We start from the raw sequence: 26,798 nt of genomic DNA, 5'->3' as shown, positions 1-26,798 counted from the left end.
TCTCTCCTTAATAAATGGTAGCTTTCTTATGAGACAAAAAAGTCAAGACAAAAAAAAATGATATTTACCTAATTTATGCTGTGATAAGCATATATATTTAATGTGGGAATGTACCTAGAACTAATGATGTTAGACATGATTGTCCCACATTAATTAATAATATCTTAATTAGTCATCCTACAATTTAACATTCTAAAATGAATTATTGGATACTTACTCCATGTTTTAATACAAGAACAAAATTAGAACCTAGAACTGATTTCAGTTATTACACTTGAATAGTTGAATATTCTATAACTAGGAATGTTATTATAAATAGGTTTCTGAAATATGATTATAATGTGTATATAATCAGGGGAGGATTCATAATTTCAGTCAAAAATAGGTACAAAATACTGACAAGAGTACAATTTTTTCTCTTGGCGAATTAGAGCGGAGTACTAGATAAGGATCTAGAAAAATCACGGTGTGACCGGATATACATCACGGCACGACACGTGCTGTGACCATTCGTGTCTATTCACCATCTTTCGAAAATTTGACACGCAACGTCACGCAAAAGATTTAGTCATGGCACGTGGTTATGTGTAATTAGAACCGTTAGATATTAATTGAATAGTGAATTTTAAATAAACTAAACTAAATTATGAAAAACAATAGTTAAACATGACCAAGTGTGTGGTGTGAGTAACGTGCCGTGAACTTCCTTCCAATTTTGATCACAACACAATACGTTTAAATCTAACTTAGTCACAGCATAACACGACACAACCCATATTTCGATCTTTAGTAGCGGATCTCTTTTTTTTTTCTAACGAATCAATGATAAACTTGAGCGGATTAGCGAATCAAATCGCGTCATTTTCTCTCTCTTTCTTTTACGCAAATCACTCCAAACTGACTTTCTTTTTTGCTTATTTAATTGCATGCATTGCGTTACTGCACAAGTCCCCTCGATCTGTTATAGTATATGTGGCCGATCCCTTCATATTTGCATGCATTGCACGGATTCAAATCAGCTAAAATTCGAGATCATCAATAATAATTTTGAAATTCCTAAAATCTCGAATTCAACTGTTGAACTGTTTCGAAAAACTAGCTGTTTCGAGATGCGTGCATATAAAAAGTTGAACGGTTGGATTCGAAATTGCAGGAATTTCAGGGGTATTGTTCATGGATCTCTGATTTCAGCTGATTTGAATCCGCATTGCATAGGAGGGATTAATTTGCAACTCACCCTCACGAACATCAAAATATGATATATTTAAATATTTAAAAGAGGAGGATCTGATTATATCATTTTTTGGTGACACCGGATTACACCCTATGTTTACAAAGTCCAAACAGTCGATCCAAACCGTTTAACTTGTTGGATATGTTAAAATGTGCTTGCAGATCAAATTTTACATTTTTCTAAATTTTTTTTACTATTTATTAAGATGGATACAAAAATTCAACGGTCTGAATATAGCGATTTTGTTAAATACTTAATAAATAGTAAAAAAATTCCAAAAAATGTAAAATTTAATATGTAATCATATTTTAACATATCCAACAAGTTGAACGGTTTGGATCGACTGTTTGGACTTTGTAAACTTTAAAAATGGAGAGTGTAATTCGGTGTCACCTAAAAAGGGTGTAATCGGATCCCTCCTCTATTTAAAATAAGGTGTCTAGTATGGATGATCAGTGATGTCATTATTTCTCATAGAGATTGAATTTTTTTTTTCAGAGCTTGAATTCTAAATCTTGCAAGGTATATATATATACTATAAGATTGGGACAGTATCCGCGAGGGATGCTGTCAGTATACTCTCGCAGAAAGTCACTTTTTACCTTTGCGAATACTGTCACATTCTTGTAGTAGCAAGGAGCATTGGATATTTAATGATGAAACATTATATTATTATATATTTATTAAATATGGAAGAGATCCTAATTTTAGTATCATAACACGAAATAATTTGTTGGCAAACTATTATGTAACAATTAATTAATATTGTAAATTCAACATGTTATAGTGAAAATTAATGATAACAAAACTATTATGTTTCTCGATTTGTACACGATCCAAGAAGGGTGTCTTAAAAATAAAATAATGAGTTTTTGGAGGTGTTGACGAGGTAATATTAATTTAAGAGGGGTAACTGGTAAATTGGACTTCGTAGAAAGTAGAAACTCACCGAGTGAGAGAGAGAGAGAGAATTTATCAAAAAAAGAGAGAGAGAGAGAGAGAGAGAGAGGAGAGAGAAGAGAGAGCGAGGTGTTCTAGGAATGTGAGAAAGCCTGCATTGTTTCACGAGGAAACACAGCTGTGCCATTAGATATCACTTTGCTGTTTTGCTGGTATCCATCTCCCATTTTTGGCTTCTCTTCTCTTCTCCCTCCCTCTTCATTATGATGCTATATATATTTTTTCTACAAATTAGTTAAATAAATTTTAAATTTAAAAAAATAATCTAAATTTTTAATACTTAAAAATCAATTATAAAATCTACTTTTATTTAATATTTGCTATATTTTACACATTTTAGTATCTCCCTATTTAATTATTGTTTAGTTTTTTATCTTCTACCTTACCTCTTTGTATGCAGCAGTGGATCTAAGTTTTGATTAGCCCCTATAAATTAAAAGTTTAAAATTTTGTTCTTAATATTATATTTTTTTTATACGTACTTAATATCTTTTGGCCACCTTTTTTTTGAATAAGAACTTTTTTAGTCACCCTTATAAAATAAAATTTACACTTTATTAATTTATTTAGCTACCCAATCTCAATTTTCTAGTTCCGTCCTTGTTCGTATTTGATCACATGTTGGAAGAAGAAAAGAAAAAGATTAACATGAAATAGTATAAATGGAAGGACAAATAAAGATTGTTAATTTTTGATTTGTTGGTGAATTATATCTTATAGTTACATTATAAAAACTATTTAATTTTTCAATTATCTTGATTGCATGTCAGCACATTCCTTTATTATTGTTATAATTTCAACCACTAGATCAAACGTAGGTCAAAATTTAGATCAATGTGTCAATTTTACCATTTTGATTTAAAAAATTATAATGACCATAACTTGACTTTAAACTAAAAAGATTTCATGTATAATATACCACATCAATTTGTATATTTAAAATCAAATTGTGACAAATTTTACATGTATAACATTCACATAATTTTATCTTGGTAAAGAGAGAATACATACATACATAAGAAATCCAAATAAATTATGTTCTATCTGCTTGTCATGGGGAATATTTGGGCATCCAAACAACCCTTCATAGGAAGGACATGAAGTTGTTTATTTATTTAACATTTTTTAACCATATCATGAGTTCATAACCAAACAAACATCAGAAACAATCAATACTCGCAAATATTTAAATGAATATATAATAAATTAATAATATGGTAGATACACCTAGGGGTACACCTTGCACCAAACTCAAAGTGTAATAAATTCTCCTTTTTTACTGCACCAGAAAATCTATGCTCTAACCTTATCTTACATCCAATCACAGCCTTGTTTGACAATTGTTAGATCCACTAACAGTTTTTCAACAAATGGAGAGAATCATGATATGGGTCTTTCCCTGCCGTATAAAAAAGAGGTGCCGTACAAAACAAACACTTCTCATTTTCTCAGGAACTAGAATGTAGATTTGGAGTTGACTAATGTGCTACGCATAGCACAGAGGATCTTTGTGCAACGGTTCAATATTTGAGTTTCAAATTTTTATAGTCGATTTGAACTGTTCAACATGATTTTTATATGAATATGCACTTGCAAACCAAATTTTACAATTTTTAGAATTTTTTTTACTATTATTTTAGATAGGTAGAAAATCACTTGATCTAAATGGTACATAATTTTCAGATCAAGTGATTTTCTACCTATCTAAAAAAATAGTAAAAAAATATAAAAAATGTAAAATTTGGTTTGGAAATACATATTCATATGAAAATTATGTTGAACGGTTCGAATCAATCGTTAGGATTTTGAAAACTCAAATATTGAGCTGTTGCACGGAAGTCCTCTATGCTATGCGTAGCATATATAATAGCATTTTCCTTTGAGTTCAAATATACAATTCTATGGCTCTAACTTATATGATCATAATTTATGTTGATCATTTTATAAGATGAAAAAAAAAGTTAATTAAACCTCTAAAATAATATTAATTAAGTGCCGACCCGTTAAAAAAGATCCATTTTTTTTTTATATAAAAGTAGGCGTAGGCTGAAAAATAAAAAGTGCATGTGGATCGAGATTTTAAAATTCGACCTTTTTGAATTAATCCCAAATTTTGTTTATGATTTATTGAGTGAGACAATGATATAATATGCATATTACACAGCGACATGCACTATGAACTAATCTATCTATTTTTAAAGTCTAAACAGTCGATCGAAACCGTTCAACATAATCTACAAATAAAAATGTACTTGCAAAACAAATTATATATTTTTAGATTATTTTACTATTTTTTAGATAGGTAAAAAATCACTTGATTTGAAAATTTTGAATCATCCAGAAACAGTGATATTCTACTAATATAAAAAATAGTAAAAAAGAAAAAAAAAACAGTGGTATTCCAAAAACAGGCTATAATTTTTTTTTATGTTTTTAATATATACAAAATCACTTAATCTAAAGATTCTCAATCATTCAAAATATTGATTTTCCACCTATGAAAAAAATAATAAAAATACTATAAAAAATGTAAAATTTGGCAACTGAGCACATTTTCATATAAAGATCATGATAAACGATTCGGATTTGACAGTTTGAACTTTAATATAGAAATATAAATCCATAATACAGACCAAAATGCATTATATACAGTATCGTAGTCTCACTCTTAATTACCAAGTACTAACGTAACTATTTGGTTTAACATATTACTATTTATAATTATTTTTTTAATTTACAATACAGTTCCTGCAACAACCTAAGGGCTTAGGTTGGGAATTAATTAATGCACATATTATATGTCATGTGTTTCGTTAATGTCATTAATTAGCACTAGGATCTAGGCATGCATTTTGTAAGTATTGGAAGATAGAGGTCTAAAATCAATTTTCCTAGACGACATAAAATAATTTCAGAAAATATGTTATTGCTTAACTGATATATAGATATTAAATACTACAAGGTGTGCTCAATACATTTTAGTTTACTTGCTCCACTAATATTATATTTAGGAGGAAAGCAAAGTAAAGAGAAAATAAGACACAAAAAATAAATATCATATCCTTACCGTCTTTACCTTCAATTTAAAAAGTAGATCCCCTCCATATCCTTTTCAACATCTTTCCTCTCCTCTTTTTTTTTTTTTTTTTGGAGTACAATCTAAATTTTTATCAATAGTCACTTTATTGTACAGCAGTGTTTTAAATAGCGCGCTATAGGGGCATTATAGTGTTTTTGGACCTTAAACTAAGCTATGGTATAAAAGTGCGCTATTTCAACTACGATTGCTATAGTGGTAATAGCGGTCTGCTATAGCGCATAGCGTGTAGCACAAATAACGCACTCTATGCTATATAGGCTTTTATTTCAAGATCTAAATTGAAAATTTCTTTGAAGGATTAATTTTTTAAAGGCCCATATTGATTTTACTTCTAAATTGAAAAATATAGATAGTTTATGACATGATGCTTAAGTTATTTTGAATGGAAAAATAATAATTTATGTCATGATGCTTAGGTTAGAATAAATAAAAATAATGTTGATAATTAATAAAATAATATAATATTTTTTAAAAATAAAAATAATATATAGAATAGCTTTTGTTATAGCTACGAACGATATTCATAATAGTTTTCTTTAACCTTTCCGCAATGATACAATAATCACTATTTAGAACCTTGTTATATAGTAACTATATCCGATCTTATAAAATTGTTACAAAATTAGAACATTTATGTATTATCAAAATATTTTTCGTTGAAATAATAACTTATATTTATATATACAATGTGGAGCACAATTGAAATTCATTAAAATAATCCATCTCAAATCCGGAAGAGGAGGATGTTGATGGACACCGGATCAAAATCTATTCGATGTCTGACCTAAACCGTTCGGTTCCTCCCGAAATTTGCTCGGGCGGAACTATTGAAATGAGTACAAATTTAAAATTTTTATACAAATTTTGACACTGATCAAACGGTTTAAACTGAATGTCAGACGGATTTCGATCCAATGTTTGTTAAGAGCCCTTCGCTCCCTTAAAAAAATCCAACCCAATTATTTGCCAGTGTGGGTTCGGCCTGATGGGTGCGTGAAACCAAATTGGGTTTGATGTTCGGTCAGAGCTATCCAAACCGTATCAAAATTTGTATACTTTATTCGCACGAATCTTAAAATTATCCATACGAATCTTGATATTGTTCGAACGGCTCTAACATGACATTAGAACAAATTTGATCCAGTGCCAATCTACGGTCCCCCATTCATATATAGTGACAAATAAATTATTTAAGTTCGGTTCGACGAGGTCAAAAATTCATAATTCGAGAATAATTCAAATATAACTTGGGAAATGATTCGGAATTATTCGAACCAGAGATCTCAGTTAGGGGTGTCAATGGTACGACCCGTATCGTATTCGATAAGGCGGGTATGGGTAAGATTTTTTTTTCGTTAGCTTATTGGGTATGGGTATGGGTAAGAATTTTTTTTCGTTAAATAAATGGGTAAGGGTATGGGTAATGACTATTTCGTACCCGTTACCCTATAGGGTAATTATAAAATTCAAATATATATTCAATTCAATTTCCAACCCACTTAAATGTATATTTAATTCAATTTCTAATCCACTTAAATGTATATTTGTGTTTTTAAATTTTTATTCTTTATAAAAAAATAATTTAGTTGAAATTAATTGCACATTTATTTTATTTTTTTTATTAGAAATGCAATTATATATGTGTTAAAATGAATGAGTTTTTGATGTTTAATTTGTAAAATATAATAAAACTAATTATTATACTAGTATTATTCGTTATTCACCCGCTACCGTTTCGTTACCCGATAATATTAACGGGTAAGGGTAGGGTAGGGTAAGATCAATTTTTAATGGGTATGGGTAGGGTATGGGTAAGGTCAATTTTAATGGGTATGGGTATGAAAATGTCTCCACCCGACCCGTACCGTACCCATTGACACCCCTAATCTCAGTCCTGCAAGGGAGCAAAACAAAAAAAACAAAAAAACAAAAAAAATGCTATGGGCTGGAAAAAATCAGAAAAAATTTGTGAATAATTTGGAAAAAAATTGTAAAATTCACGAATTATTCAGATTTAATTCAGTCAAAATTCAATCAACCAAATAATTTAGCGTTTAGTTTGACATCACCAAAAAACAAATTATTCAGATTTAATTGGCGAATGCTGTGATTATGCCCCCATTCCGCCATTCGCCTTATTTGCTGTATAAATGGAATCACAACAGAGAATATCGTAGGTGTTTGACAATATAAGATCCTCACAGGTACGTACGAACTGGAGTCTGGAGATCGACCACTATATTCTCTTATACCTTATTAATTACTTTCTTTCCCTTCTCAATTTAATCTGGCTTTATATAAATTAGTCACACTTCCAATCCTCCATCCCCTCTCTCTCTCCTCTCTCTCTCTCTTTCTATTTCTCGGAAAGCCTACAACCTGAGCCTATCCATCTCCTCCCATTTTCTCTCTTCCATTCCTTGTACAAAGCAAACTTATTAAACCCCACACTGCACTTGGCTTTGCCCATCTCTCTACACAAAAGATATAATTAATGGATAAAAACACCAGTAGTAGTAGCTCTTGGGATAACCTTGACATGAGCATGAGCATGAGCATGAGCATGGGCACCGCCTCACATCACCTCTTCTTCAATCAATCTCCACCATTGGATCCTTTCATTCATCCACAGCATATGCACCATGATCCCCATCATCCCTACAACCAACCTCTACAAATCAATAACATCCCCTCCTCTAGCCTCTCTATCCCCCCTCAAAGAGATCACCATGCTGGTTCTAATACCGAACAAACCGATCAGCAAGAATTCAATGAGCAGGACGAGGAAGAAAACCTAGGTGCCATGAAGGAGATGATGTACCGAATTGCCGCAATGCAACCTGTCGACATTGACCCTGCTACTATTAAGAGGCCCAAAAGACGAAACGTGCGCATCAGCGACGACCCGCAGAGCATTGCAGCGCGTCACAGGAGAGAGAGAATCAGCGAGCGGATACGGATCTTGCAGAGGCTCGTACCAGGCGGTACCAAGATGGACACAGCGTCAATGCTCGATGAGGCAATTCGGTATATCAAGTTTTTGAAAAGGCAAGTGCAAGAACTACAGACCGGTGGGGGCGGGCCACAGGTGTCAGTTGCACTACCTATGCCCGTACCTGCACCACCGCAAGTCGGTTTGATCGGGGGAGTTCATATGGGGCCCATCGACTGGAAAATTCTTCATGGTTCATCACCTTCTTCTTCTTCCTCTTCCTTGGGACCTCAATTAGGGTTTGGAAGCGGGTTTGGTGCGTCAAGCAGCCATGGTGTGTAGTGTGAAAATGAATTAGACTGTTGATTCATCTTGAGAGGTAATCAATTGGTTTGAATTTGAAATGTTGAAGAATTTTCTTTGATGTGTGAAATTAAATGATATAATTTTAGAGGCGTATAGTATAGGGGGAATTTCATCATTGCTCCTTTTCTCTTAGCAGTTAGGTCTTACCTTCTATGAGGTAAATAAATATTTAAAGCTTATATATCATTTCTTCTCTTTCTGTATATACTAGATGGAGACATTGACATTCACATCTGACTTAAACATAAATTACATAATTAATTTTTCAAATTCTATCATTAAAAGATTATCATCTTGAAAACAAAATATAATCTCACGTGTTGAATTCCTTGGGCATGCACATGGCAAGTGAGTAGCTCTCTGTCCATTACAGAGAAAAATGGAGAGGATGTGTTTACATAAAATTTGTAGTAGATGGTAGCATGTGACACTAGTTTGTTACAATACGGTTGACTATGAGAGGCCAAGGCATGATGATAACGGTTACCAGGTCACGTAGGCGCATGATTGCTTTGAAATTTGTGTGATGTTACATTGTCTACTATATATATAAATAAAATTTTATAGTATATAGTTTTTTTTTTTATTATATTTTGTTGGGCGCCATGTATTTTGTGCGAGGAGTTATGAAGCCTAGGCTGGAATTTTGTTTTCAGCGTTCCCCAAGATAAACTGTGTTGCAACATGCTATCCTTTTGGATCATCTCTATCTTTCTCTCTCTGTAATTTCATGCATGTTTACTGTGTTTCTGGTGTTTGTATCTTTGTTTTTTTATGGATACATTGATCACATATATATAACGCTCTTAGTTTGGCCTAATTATTTTATAATCTTTCTCACTTTTAGTTCCAAGGTGATTACAATGTCGTAAAGTAGTACTGTCCTTATTTTATTTTTACCGTAGACTGCATTTACATTATGTTATTAAATAAATATATTGCTCTACCTACTCCGTATATGTTGCTATAAGCGCTTAAAATTTACAAATGCAGTGTCAGAAAATTATAATATATATAGTTGCATATATATATGGTGCTGCAACTCATTATTAATTTTATTGTTTCTACAATAAAATAGTATATCTTGTTGACTTGACATTAATGCACCCAATTAAGATATATAAAATATTGTTATGAATAACTAGTACTGTGCGTACAAGTTACCTAGTTATTAAATAATATTGTGTGTGTGTGTATATATATATATATATATATATATATATATATCTGCACCCCCAATATATGAAACCCTTGTAGATTATTTACTGAAGTTGGACTTTATGTACATTGGGCATAATTATTATCTTTAATTGTCCATTAATGGAAGTGAATAAATGGAAATGAACTTATGCAGATTTAGATCATACAAGTCAAGTACTGACAAATCTATTACTTAATTAAAACCTGGTTGATTATGACTCTTTGCATAAAAGGCCATGTGGTTCAAATATTTTCTCTGTTTCAATTTTTTCTTGGGAACAAAAAACATACAGGAAGAATTAAAGTTATTTCATAATAGTGGAAGAATATATAGGAAAAGGCCAAAGAGTTAACTGTACTATATTATTGATGGATCTATGAGATATTCCTAACTAGAACTAGCCTAGGGTAAAACAAAACAAAAATAGATTGAAAAATGGGTAGTGCAACAGAGTTAACTGTACTAATATTGCTTCTGGATTACTTGCTTAATTAAAATTAATAGGAAGAAGCTCATGAAGCATGCAAGCTAGAGGATATTTAGTTAATAATTATATATGTGTACTAATTTTGCTTCTTGATTACTTGCTTAAAATTAATAAGGAAAAGCTCTTTGGAGTATTCAAGAGGATACACACACACACACACACACAATAATCTGTAGATTGTGTATGTGGAACTTTAAATATGTGTGCAGTTAATGATAAGCGAAGTATGCAAATCTCCCAGTTAGAACATTTTTTTAACACAGGGCTGACAAACTATTCAGTGTTGCAATTAAATGTATTGATGATGTCATCTCATGTTATATATGTGCTTTAGGTTCCTCTTATCTAAAATAATGAATTAATTATCTAAATCTCCTTGGCAACTGATTTATTGTTAACTTATCAAATTGAATTTATTGTGTGTGCAACCAAAATTTAATAAGGCTTTTGATATGCAATACAGGCTATGTGAAGCTTGGAATGCACAACTCTGGATCTCTTTTCTAATTATTTGATGCAAGGTTACTGAATCAGAGATCAGAAGAAAGTATTAATTTGTGCAAGAAATTAGTCATGATGCTAAATTAAGTTAGGGGCTCATTCATTTGTTGCAACTGTATATGTATGATTTTATCAGAGCTCATTAGCTCAATATATTTTAGCTAGTCAAAATCTCTTTGATGTTTTTGAAGCGCACACACACACACACACACACACATATATATATATTAATTACATACTTACAAGAAACATGTTCAGACGGCACATAAATTGTAATCAATGCTTTTCCTGTTGATATTGTTTCTCACAGAGAAGAGCTATTTATTTATTTTGCAGTTGCAGATGGCCCAAACTGATTTCTGTGCAAGCAAAGCTGAAAAAACCTGTCCAGGGTCTTAATCTCTTTTCACTTTTCATTGTTGTTATTGTTGTTGCTTAATTTTGATATCAAATTTTGTAGTCATATGACCAACTAAAACCCTAATTATCAAAATGAACTAATTTTGTGCAAGTTGCAACCTCAAATATAAATAGAGTTGTTATTTATTTATAATGTTAATTATTTGGTTCTTGGTGCACCTTGTAGTGTATTTCATCTCAATGTTGTTATACAGTTATTCAAAAAGAGAACTATGCCGAGTCTAGGGTACATTTGGATGCACTCTAGAATAACTAGAATAGCTACTATTTGAGAATAGTAGATGAGCTTAGTGATTTTTGGAAGAGTGTGAGAATAGTGTTGATGTGGTGTTATTCGGAATAGCAAAAATGTTGTTTGGATTGAACATTTATAATAGCGATGGAGGGATTGAACATTTGAGAGAGCACCAATTGCTATTCCGACTTTTTGTAGGAATAGCGGAACAGTGCTATTCTCGCTATTCTCAGTACATCCAAATAATAAGTATGGAGTTGCTGCATTTGTTTACAGCACGGTACCGGTCATGTTGTTCTGATGTTGGTTCGGTTCCGGTCAAGCAAAGTATGGGAGTATGGTACCTAAATTCTTTCGCTACTTACCAATGTATTAACAATTTAACATGCCGTATACAACTAACAGATGGAACAACACACAAAAAGCAAAAAAAAAAAATAGAAAAAACCAATATCATATCTAATATAGGCCCCTTGTAATTTTTGCTCCCAAGTTCCAACCATATAAATCCAATTCTATTGTTAAATTGGTATCTGATATCCAGGTCCCACCAATCAGTAACAGTACTGGTTCCGCCGCCCATGTAAGAGAAGCAACCAATGAGCTTCTCTAACTAAAATAATAAGAGGAAATAAAGGCAACTAGGAGGTATTATATTTTATACTGATATATATTTTAATAAAGGAATAAATTAGTTTGGTGGGAGTCACAGGAAACCATATGGTTGTCATGCACCATATCAAATGCATGATATATAATAATAATAATAACAACAATAAGATCTGTGCCAGTGAAGGGTGTGAATCTGAATTCTGAAACATAGAGAGATAAAATAATATGATACAAAAAAATTGAAGAAGAAATGAAGAAAGATGGAATAGAAAATATTATCTATAAGTGCATTGAATTCAGGACTGCCAATGCACAGCACCAATTATGCACCACATCCCACTGGTCTGACCTCATACCTCCTCCTTGGATCTGGCCCCCCTTTATTGTCTTTTCACTAAAAAGATTATAAACCTTTTTTTTTTTTTTTTTTTTCTTGTATCGCTTTAAATAAATTATGAGATGAAAAGTTGAAAATTAATGTTTAGTTTTTTTTTCTCCTTGTATTGGCCTCCCTTTAGGGCGTGTGAAAAAAAATTCATTCAGAGTGAATTTTTTTTTTCTCACGCGCATAGTGTTTTGACCATTTAAATTAGACTCAGATTCAAACTCGTTCCTGTTCCCGTTCCCGTTTCTGTTCCTGTTCCTGCCTGGCAGTCGAACACACCCTTATTGTTCCTTTGAGAGATGACTGTCTCGGTCTGGTTGATTTAGTTCTTGTTTCGATCTGATTTAGTGCTTTCTCGACTGCACATTCCCCTGAGCAGGCGACTATTCCGGTTCAGTTGATTCAGTTCCTGGTCCGGTTTGATCCAGTGCCTTCTCAGCTGTGATTCGGTGTAGATTGTCAGAAGAAACAAGACAAATAAGCGCACAAATGAAATAATTACAAGGCTTCCATAATTCCAATCAAGCAAGAATTATCAAATTTGTATCTATAGGATGTACACATCCTGTGTGTTTTTTTTATTTATTTTACAGCTGAATACTTTCAAAGACACTCGTTGTCTAATATCATATAACAGTTGGTAGTATTTTTTTTTGAATCAATACAATTTGCCTACGATTTTTTAAAAAAAATAAGGGAATTATGACATGCTAGTGAGACCCACGTGCGTCAAATGTCAGGCATCCTAGGTGTCAATAGCCAATTTGCTGTTCTCTGAGTTAAATCTTATGTGGCAATTAATTTAATGTTACATATCTGTTTTCATAAATGTTAAGAATGAATATTTGAGGCAAGCATCTTTGGACTTCATTGCAATATATCTAGTATTGGTATCTTTCTCACATATTCCACACCCAAAAATGGTATAGTTTTTTTTATTAAAAAAATATTTATTGAAATATGTTTATGGTATATTACCCATTAATTTTTAATTATCTAATATGAACATCCATTTCAACTTGTATTGAGCATGCCCAACATGTGCTTTTATTTAACTATATATATAAAAAAAAAATAGTGGATAGTATGTACCACTAGAAAGTGGGATACAAATCTGTTGCGATTCTAGTGAGTCAACAGTAATCCTGAAATCTCTGCTATTCTAAATCTAGTCATTAAAATATTTCGAGATACGTGCACAGAAAAATTCTTGAAAAAAGTTGCTTCAAAATTTGTTCTCGAAAAAGAATTAACGGCTAGATTTGAAAAAGGGAGGAATTTTAGAATTACTGTTCACTCACGGAAGATTGCAGCAGATTTATTTCCTAGAAAGTGGGGGTTTTCATTTCATGCATGCCTTTTTATTATAAATGATTTAAAAACTAAATGTAGATGCAAATGCTACAGAAGTGTTAACATGCAAATGATCTGTATATGATACACAAGATCCAAAAAGGTTGTTCCCTTGCCACATGCATGACGCTATGAATTTAAACATTCTGTGACCCCTAACTCCCCTACCTATCATTTTTAAAATTTAGCTGATATAAATATATTGTATTATGATTATTATTATTATACTGACTTCTTGTCAGTATGACCTTTACCTAGTTACCTGTAGTGCTACTTTGTTCTGGCGCACTAGATGCTTCATCTTTTACCGTGCCATCAACAAAAGTTATTAGCGTACATAAGTCATATCAAATGCATAAAGATGCAACACATCTGATCCAATTTTTTCTCAAAAAGTAAAGAGCAAGGCTATGGTAACATGCATACTACAGTTTATATCTCAATCATTTTCATATCAAAATATCCTTAATCAAATTTTACATCATTTATAAAAAAATTACATTTTTTTTAGATATATAGAAAATTATTGTTTTTGGATGGTCTAGAATTTCAAATCAAGTAATTTTCTACCTATGTAAAATAAATAGTAGACAAATTTAAAATATATATATATATATATATATATATATATATATAGGAATATGCTAGCATGCTATGCATAGCATAGAACCCCTCCATGCAACGGTTCGGATTTTGAGTTTTCAAAATCCTAATGGTCGATCTGAACTGTTCATCTTATTCTCCATATTAATATGTGTTTGGAGACCAAATTTTACATTTTTTGAAAATTTTTTAATATTTCTTTAGATTTATTGAAAATCGCTGTTTTTTTATGGTCCAGATTTGCTGAAAACAGCGATTTTCAATAAATCTAAAGAAATAGTAAACAATTTCCAAAAAATGTAAAATTAGGTCTCCAAACACATATTAATATGGAGAACAAGATGAACGGTTCGGATCGACCGTTAGGATTTTGAAAAGTTGAAATCCAAGGCGTTGCATGGAGGGGCTCTATGCTATGCATAGCATGCTAGCATATTCCTATATATATATATAATTTAATTGCAAGTGAACAGTTCAAATTAACTATTTGGATTTTAAACATGACAATATAAATCCATATTGATGGCCTGTGTAACATGCATATTACCGTAGCCTTGCTCAAAAGTAAATCTTCTATTTTTACTGCTATAAACTTCCACAGACAGTCAAAAGTAGACAACAAAAATATATATAATAATATTTCTTGGTTTGTGTAAATACCAAACTGACACCACTCCTTTTAACTGTCAAGTGGAACATAACTACTGTTATCATCCATCATTTTTTTTTTTTACAACCGTTAGTTCAGACATTTACAGACTGATAGTTTCCCTTTCGTACCAAAAATTACCCAAAAAAGATTGAGATTTTTGTACCTGTACAAGATTTTATTGTATAGTAATTCAGCTACATCCGTACACAACCTAACCATGTGGCATTTAATGTAAAATCCAGTCTGGTAAGAAAAAAGCATTATTAAAACAGTTCTACATCTATTTGAACTCAAAATCAATGTTCATACACAAAAAGTTTTACATGAGACATCATGAGAAGTCTCATATACATATCAAACCCTTCCTCATTTTTATACATGTCAAGGCAAAAGCTAAAATCAGATTCTCGCCTTTCATCCCAAAAAAAAAAAAATAGAACAAAAAGGAAAGTGTGTTGGAAACTACAATTGGTACATAATCTACGTATATGCTTTACACATAAGAAAGTGAGAGGTATAATAAGGGCATTGTTTCTTGCAGCAGATCATCTGTTTAAATGACTGCCAGGTGAAAAATCAAAGAATAACATTTGAAAATTAAGAAAAAGACAAAAAAAAAAATGCTAACCCCCACAAAACAAACACTTTAATTTTGCAGATTTTTCCAACCTGTGGATGTGAAAAGAAATATAAAAATATCAGTACTGGTTCATCGTACCTTTATCTGAAAAGAACAACCTAGTTTATGTGAGGAAGAAGTGAAATAGATATGATAAGTTATAAGAGTTCGTAATTTTACAAGGTCAGATGTGACAGCGTAACATTTTAGCATACAAATCTAGTACTGGCAAGTTCTTTTGCATGATGTGATACAATCCCTAACCAATGTGTACCAAAATTACAATTGGTAAACTTTACTTTCTGGTGCTTGAATATTGTCGGTTTAGGTTTTACATTTTCAGAAAGTTGTTAGGCACTTGCATGTCAAATTTTACCAGACCAAGGTGCCCTGGCCCGGCATCAGACTTAAGAACCAGGTCATAGACCCGAAAAAACTTGGCAACAAGTATAATTATTTATTATGAACATACGGCAAACTTCAATTCCTTTTTTTTTTTTGATAAAAGTTCAATGTTAAATCCATCATAAGATGCTGTTTTATGAGTGAGACTATGGTACTATGCATAGCGTATATTGGTCCATACTATGGATCGATATCTCTATTTTCTAAATTCCAAACGGTCCATCTGTACCGTTCAACATAATCTCCATATGCAAATGAACCTGTAGATCAAATTTTACATTTTTTGGAATTTTGACCTATTTTGTTTTAGATAGGTAGAAAATCACTTGATCTAAAAATTCTCGACCATTCAAAAGTAGTGATTTTTAACTTATCTAAACAAATAAAAATAAAATTCTAAAAAAATATAAAATTTAGTAGGCAAGGACATTTTCATATGGAGATCATGTTGAACGGTTCCACTCGACTGTTTGGACTTTAAAAACGAAGATTTTAATCCATAGCCTCACTCCTGTTTTACCAATACTGTGTTAATACTAGTCTGTTGTTTTCCTTACAAACCTAGGTACAGCAGTACAGTTTCTACAAATCAATAGAAGATTGACTATTAAATAGAGCGGACCACACTCAAACAGACCCACATAACAACCCGTACCGACCTAAGGGTCTCCAGCTTGGTTCAGCCCACCAACACCAGCACTACTAAGGCCCAAAAAAAAGTGGGCCAGGAGTATTTCGGATATGAGGGTTCAGATACCTCATGTTCTTTTGTTTTCAAAGTCCAAACAGTCATCCAAACCGCTCAACATGATATTCCAAAATAAAATGTGCTTTGAGACCAAACTAAAATATGCTTGGGTACAAAATCATTGTTTTTCAGAAAATTCTGGACCATCCAAAAGCAGTGATTTCGTACCGTATCTAAAAGATTAGTAAATTATTACCAAAAAAATAAAAAATAATCTCCAAGCATAAGTTAAGCATATTTTAAGCATATTTTAATATGGAGATCATGTTGAACCCTGCTCTCGGGATATAACCAAACCTAATAAAACTAGAGATATACACAGAGGGACTGGGGCTCACCGTCAGTGAGGAGGTATGAAAAGACAATCTCATTCCAGGCATCAGGTACACCTGGCAAGCACCAGTGGCTGCAGTCAAGAATAGTCAACGGATGGCTGTAAGTGCCAATGTGTGCATCACTTCGAAATGCACCCATGGAAGTAACATTTAATACGGTAACAGGTACACGCATCGAGGAGACCACGCCTGCTATGACATCGCCAAACTCGCTTTTATCTGTGCCTTTTGCTTCTAAAGATGGCTCTGTAGTCACCTTGCACTCCTTTTGGTTAGCACCGCTGTTTTAAGTTACACCTCTATTTAGTGCAATTTTGTAAATTTTTTTGCTATTACTGTTACTATTTTGGCAACTACCAGTGAGTCTTTACAGATATTTCAAGTGCCACCTCACATTTTTCCGATTTGCAACCAAAACCTCATGTCTTAGGCCGTGCTCTAGAGAAGGGGAGGGAAAGGGAGAACAGGGGCAGCATCAAGAGTATACCTCCTCTACGCCCCAATTTTAGGGTTACAAATTTGAATAGTTTGAATATAGAGTTCACCTCCTCTTCCCTCCTCTCCCCCTCAAAATTTAATGTTGTAGAGCAAGTAAACAAATCAGGTCAGGTCACCCCTCTCCTCTCCCCTCTTCTGCAGCACACCCTTTTAGGCTTGTTTTTGCAAATTGTGACCATTTGATTGTAACACAGTGCTGATTAGCATCTGTTATATGTTTTCAATTTCAAGAAAGGTTATTTTGATATGTAACCTACAAGACATTAAAATATCGCACATGCCCCTGGAGGCGAGAAACAACAATAGCATCCCCTCCAAAACAACATTAAGTGTCCCCTAAAACACTCTAAATCTGTTCTAGTTTCTTACAATGCCAAAACTAACTAAAATTTCTAGCTTGATTATCTACAGCTTAAAACTTTTTGTAGGGATATGAAGAAATTTTCTCAATTTACAGGGATAAACTATACATAAATTCACCAATTTTTTATAAGGGAACTAACCTCCAATGAGACGGCTCGAAGGTGCGAAAGAAAACATGGGTTCTGTTGGTGTTAACCGACCTCTCAACCCAGGAGGCCCATGTTTGCAATGCCATTTCAAATGCTGAAATTATCGACATGCCTAGCCTGAGGGACCCACCCGCCTGGAAATAGCAGCCCCTGTCGAATAGAAACCATCTTCTCTCGTAAATAATTAAATTAAAGAATAAAAAGTTTTGCTACTGTCGCCTTTTATATGCTAATAAAACCTCATCTTTGGGTTTGTACCAACTTGCAGTTAAATCTATAGTATTTGGAAGATGAGGCCAAATAGACTCGAAATACATTATATAATCTTTTGATTTAAAATAAAATGAAAAAAAAACTTACAGGTCGAAAAGTTTACTTGGGGTCCACCAATGGCCTGAATTAAACACAAGCAAATCGGAGTCGACCCATTTGCTGCTAAACTCATCCAACCGATCAAGCTTTAATGCAGCCCGGACCCTTTTCGGCCCATGCCGAGGCGCCAAACCTTGTTGGACCAAAAAAACCGATCGAAAAAATTCAACACTCAAATTGTACTCCTCAAACTGAACCCCCAAAAACCGGATTGTCTTTGAGATCTGGTTCCCATTTACTTCATACACGCTTTTTGGGTCCCGCACGCCCGTCATGAGCATGCATATAAACGACTCCCACTGTGTACGACTCATTGAATCTCCCACAAAGACAACCCGCTTGTTTCTAAGCTTTTCCAGTGCTCTTAGCGCATTAAATCTCGGCAATTCACAGTCCTTAGGTTTCCATCTCCATTTCAAGTAATTGGTATCTTGTCTCCCGTTAGCTAAACAATTGAAGCCCCTTTCAGCAAACGGGCAGTTAGAACTGTTATATAACGGGTACGAATCATCCGGGACCCACATTCCATCAAACACATTGCAGACCTTATTAGTGCCTTTGGTGCTTCCTACATGAGCAATCGGCACTGGAGCTGGGACCCACCAGACCCAGTACCGAAACACAGACAAGTAAACAACGCATGCAGTTATCACTAGGATGGAAACTATGAAGTAGGCGATAACAGGTGAGTCAAAGGGAGGCGGTCCAGAAACCCACCACTTGCGGTGGTGGGCCCCACTAATGGCCCGAGGGCTATTCACACCTCTCGGCGTGAGGCGGGCCGAGGTCGAACGGTTAAAATTGATAGTTGACATGCGTAATCGAGCCAAGGGGTGGCCGGCAGGGGCCAAGGCCCCCCCTTTTCTATTATTCCTGAAGTACCTCACTATAAAACCTAACACCTCGTACCATATACCATTAGCAAGCAATACTCAGTCACACCATTGTTGCATTGCTACCATAATTTGGAAAAATCTACCTATTGGCAGCGTAAAGTCCAATTCTTGGACGGTTTTTTTTCAAACCCGACCGACCGGTTAAAGGAACCTTGAACCGGAATCGGAAGAGACACACCTACCTTATGTATGCCCGAGTTACGGCGATCGCTGACTGTGAATCTTCAGATTTGATTTCGATTACGGATTCGATTCTTGAAGGCAAAGCCGCAAAAGGGGATGCGTATCGATCGATGATCGGAAGAGAGATTTGGGGAATCCGTGATTCGTGAAGTGTGTTGAGTTGTTGGTTTGTGGGAGGTGGGATCCGATCCGACGCCGAATATTTTGTTAGGCGGGAGTCCGTGCCTCCCCCAGGTACCTGAGGTGCGATTGAGAAAAATGGACGGTCCAGATTAATTAGATCAGGTCAAACTTAATTCGGTGGCTGGTGAGGTTGTAGGGTTCTGCTTTGAGATTCGTGCCAAGTGAAATGAACAGTCCAGATTCACCATTTGCACCTCAGGTACGTGGGTGATACGGATTCATTGGGCGGTGTATTTGGAAATAGTTTTGTTCGGTCTATCTCTTTCAAGTTTGAACTAATTTAAATATATTTAGACTTGTTATTTATTTCCGTCTAATTTTTGTTTTCAATTATTTACAAGTCTTAAAAATTATACGAAAATTAATATATAAAAAAATTGATTAGACTTGGTCAATGTCATATATAAAAGTAAATGAAGTCGGACTAACATGGTGCACAGATTTTGCTCAGAACATATGCAGATTGCTAGGCTATATTTACATGAACCATAGCTCGCCTCCAGTACGCCAAGTGCATGTTTAAATTGGTAGCACAAAATGGGTGAGAATAAGATTCGGTCCGTGGCCTCGTGGGTCCCGTCGTGGAGGTAAGTAACGGGCTCCGTAGTCCGTACGCTCCATGTCCTTCCCTTCTCGGGTCAAAGTGGGTACAACCCGTTATCTATTACGTATCTACATCCGAAAAGTTGGACAACATCTCTTTTAGTTGCATTTTCTTAATTAAGCATATGTCATCGATGAGGAGCTTCAAATTGAAAGGAATTGGAGTGGAATAGAGCAAGTGTGAGGAATTGTCAGCCGAAAATGAGTAGAATTGAATTGCATGCCTACGGGCTTTCCCTCAAAAAAAATATTTTCTAATAAAATATAAACCAGAAGCAATCAAGCAAATTGCTTTTAATTATTTGCATAATTCGACTAATCTAAAATTTATGAAAAAAAACATTATTTTATTTTCCGTGAATATAGTGTTGTAAGCATAACAAGGATTCAACTGGATGTTGACACTAACATGCAATATTATCATAACTGGATCGGACATCGACCAAATAAAAAATTGAATCAATGATTTACATGTTGGACCGATAGGCTAACCGATTTAAATATTGATTTTTTAAATATTTTAATTATTTATTTATTTTCGAACTGCTGATTTTACAATAATTAAGTTTATTTAGTAGCTATTTCCCAACCACTGATTTAAAGAATTATATTTTTATTTAGTAGCTATTTATTAGATATCAAGACTACATATAAAAATAATTGCTTGTAATTTTATTTAGTAGCTATTGCCCAACCAAAGATTTTTGCAAATTGCTTGTAATTATTTACAATATTACTAAATCATTCTATGAATTTATGATGAAGTTTCCTTTTCTTTTCTTTTCTTTTCTTTTCTTAACCGTGATGTAGTAATGTGACAAGGGAATAGTTAGATGTTGACACGAAAACAAATTTGGATTAAATTTCAAAACCCGAGATCTTATTTTCAGTTCCTTCACGCTCCAAAGCATGAATTTGCCATATTTTAAAGAGAATATTGAGGTCATAATCATGTAAAAATATTAATTTAAGTTTGTTTATGAAAATTGTATTAATATTTGAATTCTACTGGGGACATCAATAGAAATTACTTTAAAAAAATACCCACCCAGTTTAGAAGAAATTATTTTTTATGAACATTAATTTCTCACAAAAGACCAATATAGATAATGAATAAAACAATAAGGGTCTCATTTATAAATTGTTTTATGTATTTATTTTTTATCAAAATTTTTTTTATCACTTAATCTTATTTTAAATAAGTTTGAAACTTTTAAAATTTTGTATGTACATATGTATCATTAATGAAGTAGATGAATTTCAACAGATTGAATTTATCGTTTAAAATAAATTTAATAGATTTTTAAAATTGTGTTCAACAAATTTTCTTTGAGCACATCACACATTCACACCCTAATTTTGCTCACCTATATATTCTAACATTATCAGGTAGATTTCAAATCAAAAGGATTTCAAAAGATTTGACCTTTTTGAAAAAATGGTTCATGGTTTGATCTAGAAAATGCATTTCTTGTTAAGGAGCAAATAGGCACCCATACATACACAAAAGGCATGAATAAGGCCCATATTTAATTTCTTGGTCGGCCCATATTTAATTTCTTGTTCGGCCTATATATGGTGTTAAAATGTTCAAATTTTAGCCCAAAACATTGGAAGGTGGACACGTCCGCTGGCATCAGCCTCAACATTTGCTTCATAATTCGTGCACTCGTCTCCAATATTTGTGTGGATTAAGTTTGTTCAATATAAAATTTTCTGACATTTTTATTTTTTATTTTTATCACGGATTAAAAATTGGCATAAAAAGTCCAAAGCTTAACACTGTCTTATTTGTGCTTTGAGATTAGTGCAGAACGTATTATAAGAACGTTTCAGAATTTCCATAAAAAAACTCAAAGTTTGAGATATCTCAGAGATTGAGACTTCGTCTCTACTGCCGTTCTGCCACTGAATTGAATGGATGCGTTTACGGCCGTTTGATCTAAGAAGCTGGAGAAAAAGGGTTAAATTAGACCGTCAGATTCGACTTTCTCTTCATTTTCATGTTTCATTTCATTTGTTTTTTCACTGCAGCATCATTTCTGTGATCAAGTTTGTGGTGGGCATGAATAGACTACTTTTAGCAACCTGCCACAGCTTATCATATTTTCATCGTCTGCAGAATATCTTGTACGTTTAACAAACTCGTCCCACATGGTGGGCCCCACTGTGAATTATATTGCCGTTGCACGTTTGCCAATGTCGCAGACTACGCATCTCAATTTCATTTAAGGTAACAGAAATTTTAAATTTATATTAGGACCGTCCGATCTGCTGTGGCACGATTATTAATGACGTCCGGTGCATACCACCTTGGGCCGGATTAGCCCAGATTCTGATCGGACGGTTTCCATCAAAAGACTAAATTTGATATACCTCAGAGTTTGAGGATTTGTTTGCCTTTTCAGGTGCAAACGGATCGGATAATATCTAATCATATCCGGATCCGTATTCAAAAATTTAATAGGATATTCAATATCAGAATATCCGTATGGATACAGATACGGATATGATTTTGAATTTTAATTATACGTATTCGAATAGTATATACCATATAGTTTAATATATAATATAAAAATATTTATGTATATATCCACGGATATCTGATATTTGATCCGTATCTGTATGTATTCTTTTAATATCCGATCCGTATCCGTATCCGAAAAATAAAAGCATAAACGGATATGATTTTACCACTATCTGATCTGTATCCAATCTGTATCCGATCCGTTTGCACCCCTATTGCCTGTTATTTCCGGTCCATCTGATCAAGATCAGATGGCTCAGATAATTTATGATAAATGAGATTTCAAACAAACTTTCTCCTAGTGCACACCCTTCTGAATCTGATCAGATGGGCCAGAAATTTTTATCTTTTTCTTGAAATAATTTTCACCTTCAAATAGTATATATATATTTTTTAAATACAATATAAAAAAAAAACAAATTAAGAACTGTATCCTTTAATTTAAAGAATACTCATCCTTGTTGGTCCAAGATGAATCAGGACCATTGAAAAACCACTCTCTATGACTGCTCCTCATAGACATTAATTAGGGATTAATTAAGTGTTATAATCCTTGAACACTGCTATCCTAGCTTTGAGATAACGACTGCAATATCAACCCACATTATTTGATTAAGGAATTAAGAAATAAAAAGCTAGATTTCTTCCAAATTAATATATACATACACATAAAGGAGATCATATATATAAGACAAATATACAAATCGTTGGAGTAAAGTTTTTGTTTACATTAAAAAAATGAACAGTTAAAATGATGCTACAAATACACCAACAAAGTTTTAGATATTTCATATTGATTCACAGGTTATATAGGGCTGGCAACAAGCCGGCTTAGACTGAGCTAGATCAAACTTATGACTTGTTCGTTTTAGCAACGAGTGAGTCATAATCAGCGAGCTAACATTCGAATCTGAGCTGAAAAAGTGGCTCGAGGCTCGCTTGTTTTGGTAACGAGCGAATCAAGCTAGCTCGTGAAAGCTCGTAGGCCAAAAGCTCAAATGTATTAGATAATGTATTATAAAGTCAATTACCATAAATTTAGTTTGTAACTAAATTCATATATGCTAAAATACTAAATCTCCAAATTCATACAAACATAGTTCATAAAATAAATTCATTCATACTAAATTCACACAAATTCATACTTGAACCGAGTTGGGTCGTCAGCTCGCAAGCGAGTTAGGCCCCAGCTCAAAATTGTTAATTTTGGATCGAGTTACTAATGAGTTGACTCATTAACAGCCCGATTCACTAACGAACGAATTGTTAGTGAGTGTATCATATATGAGTCATGCACCGATCCACGAGCTAGGAGCTTTTTTTGCGACCCCTAACAGGTTATAATTTAAAAAAAAATTAGTAACTCAGGAATCAATATTGAAGAGAATAGAGACTGAGCACCAATAAACACCACATGTGTTTAGTTCTCAATAATAATTACAATCTACGTACCGTACTAGATTTGTTACAGATACAAAAAAAAATATATAATTTTCTTTACATTAAATGTGATTAATGGAAGAACTGATGAATTCGATTCTAGTACTTTTATACTAATTAAAAAGAGCGAGTCTATGGTACTATGCATAGTACGGATGGGTCCGTACTGCTGATTAATATTTTCGTTTTCAAAATTTTAATGGTTGATTCGAACCGTTCAATATAATTTCTATATAAATATGTACTTGCAGACCAAATTTTACATTTTTTAGAATCTTTTTATTATTATTTTTTTATATAGGTAAAAAATCATTGTTTTTGGATGGTCCATAATTTTCAGATCAGATGATTTTCTACCTATCTTAAAAAATAGTAATAAAGCTCTAAAAAATGCAAAATTTGATCTGCATGTATATATTTATATGAAAATCATGTTAAACAGTTAGGATTAATTTTTAAAACGAAAATATTGAAGAGTAGTATGGACCCATCTATGATATGCATAGTATCATAGACTCACTCAATTAAAAATGTTGTCTTAGCTTGGAGCAAAGTTTTGGAAAGATTGTGTCATGATGTATGATGCCTTGTATTAAAGATCTTAGTTCATCTAAATAGAAAAAGGTTTTCACAAATAGTAAAAGATAGAAATCTTTGAATCAAAGATCTTACTCAATCTAAACATAACAAGTTTTCAAAGAGCTAATGATGCACAAACATAGCAAACCTTTGGATTAAAGTTATTCCCCACATTTAACGAATAAAATATAAGTTTATCTATTTGTAGAAACACGACACCATACATCATATATACAAACTGACTTGCTCATGTCACATCAGGTGATCAACTTTTTTAACATTATTTTTATTTAAATTTTCTTTTTTGCGATTTTTCGAATGTTTTTAATGAACTAACTCAAAATTTGAAAAATCATTAAACGTGATAGTCACATCACAACATGACGACAAATGACGTGATTGTCATCCATCATCTCAGTCACATAACGTGAAAAAAAATTATATCACTTGAAATAATATGATATGGGGAGCAGATCACCTGCCCCCCGGGGTGCAGGATTTTCCTGCCCCCTCAGTCACTGTGGGGTGGGGTCGGGTTTAGGGTGGGTGGAGCCGGGTTTAGGATTTGGGGTGGGTGGGGCCCACTAACAGTGACTCTGGGGGCAGGAGATTCGATCCCTATGATATGATCAAACGCAAAATAAATTAAAATAAAAAAACAATGTTGAAAAAGTTGGATTGAGGCCTTGAGAGGGAGCAGGATGGGGCATTAAAGGTTACCCTAATACAAATTAGCTTCAATATCTTAAGCAATATATAATGTGTGAAAGCATTCTTACTTCTTGTAGTACTGCCTTAGCATAGGAGCCAAGCATAAGCAAAGACCTACCGCCTCTCTGTCTCTCTTAAGAGTAAAGTACTAAAACAGAAAGGGAATATAAGTAAAAAATTACGCCAAGGGTTATGCTACAAAAACCATAGCAAACATTTCACATTCATCAGTCACTAGCAAAACAACACAAAGCCTCATTTCCTATCTCTTGCTACTAAAACACAGCACAATGGCTTATTACTTACCTCCATTCTTTCCCCCGCCACTTCCCTATCCGAGACCACCTCAACCGCAACCACCTCAACCATTTCGAGCACCGCCACCTCCCCCTCACTCTGCACCGCCACCTCCCCCTCACTCCTCACCTCCGCCGCCACCTCACTCCTCACCACCACCTCCACCTCGCTCCTCACCTCCACCTCCACCTCGCTCCTCACCTCCGCCTCCACCACCATCACCATTTCTTCCGCCACCTCACCCATTACCACCAGTCATACCACCGCCTCCTCATGTTGCGCCACCTCCTCCAAGCCCCTATCACCCGGTGATCATAATTGTAGTGGTAACATGTGGCGGTTTACTATTGCTGGCTGCCCTTGCAGCCCTAATATTTTGGTGCATCAAGAAGAAAAAAAAGCAAGTGCAAAAGGCTGAGATTGTCGATGTGCAGGATCATATACATGTTACTGAGGCTGTCGTCCTGGGCCCACATGGTGAAAAGGTGGAAGTCATATCAGTTGATGAGGATCTTAAGTACCAAGAAGTGTTGGAGGAAGATGAGAAAGTCGGTGGCACGTCAAATAATGCCGGTATACGGTGGAAGCTGCCTCGTACTGATGGTGGGTCAAACAGTAAACGAAGGACTTGATTGAAGCAGAGTGGTTTCATACTAGCATTGTATTTTATACAATAATGGGACAGTATCCACAAGAGATACTATCGACAGTATCCCTCACGGATACTACCGTCGCTAATAGAAATTAAAAGCATGTTTATGTCGGTATACTCTCACTGATAGTCACATTTTACCCTCACGGATACTTTCTCATTGTTATAGTTAATTATTTTTGAAATTAATAAGAGGT

At 33.8% G+C, this 26,798-nt stretch overlaps 2 protein-coding genes and 1 pseudogene across 3 annotated transcripts; 2 read left to right on the top strand and 1 right to left on the bottom strand.

The window, feature by feature from the left end:
- Nucleotides 1–7,627: 7,627 nt before the first annotated feature.
- Nucleotides 7,628–8,778, top strand: LOC144547980 (transcription factor HEC2 pseudogene; annotated as a pseudogene). The gene has a single exon (XR_013509194.1). The product of XR_013509194.1 is annotated as a transcription factor HEC2 pseudogene (transcript).
- Nucleotides 8,779–15,324: 6,546 nt separating this feature from the next.
- On the bottom strand, nt 15,325–19,792 carry TBL7 (TRICHOME BIREFRINGENCE-LIKE 7). The gene is made up of 4 exons (XM_078296733.1): nt 18,519–19,792; nt 18,150–18,308; nt 17,152–17,429; nt 15,325–15,710 (listed from the first exon to the last, which is right to left on the bottom strand). Exons 1-4 carry the CDS (start codon nt 19,343–19,345, stop codon nt 15,688–15,690), a joined length of 1,287 nt encoding a protein of 428 aa, XP_078152859.1. The 5' UTR covers nt 19,346–19,792; the 3' UTR covers nt 15,325–15,687.
- Nucleotides 19,793–25,942: 6,150 nt separating this feature from the next.
- LOC144547743 (uncharacterized) lies at nt 25,943–26,581 on the top strand. The gene has a single exon (XM_078296442.1). It carries the CDS (start codon nt 25,943–25,945, stop codon nt 26,579–26,581), a length of 639 nt encoding a protein of 212 aa, XP_078152568.1.
- The last annotated feature ends 217 nt before the right edge of the window (nt 26,582–26,798 follow it).

This window comes from Carex rostrata, chromosome 32 (genome assembly GCF_964058835.1).
Source record: "Carex rostrata chromosome 32, lpCarRost1.2, whole genome shotgun sequence".
NCBI classification, from domain to species: Eukaryota; Viridiplantae; Streptophyta; class Magnoliopsida; order Poales; family Cyperaceae; genus Carex; species Carex rostrata.
The sequence above is the reverse complement of the archived record's forward strand: the minus strand, read 5'-3'. Positions and strand labels throughout refer to the sequence as shown.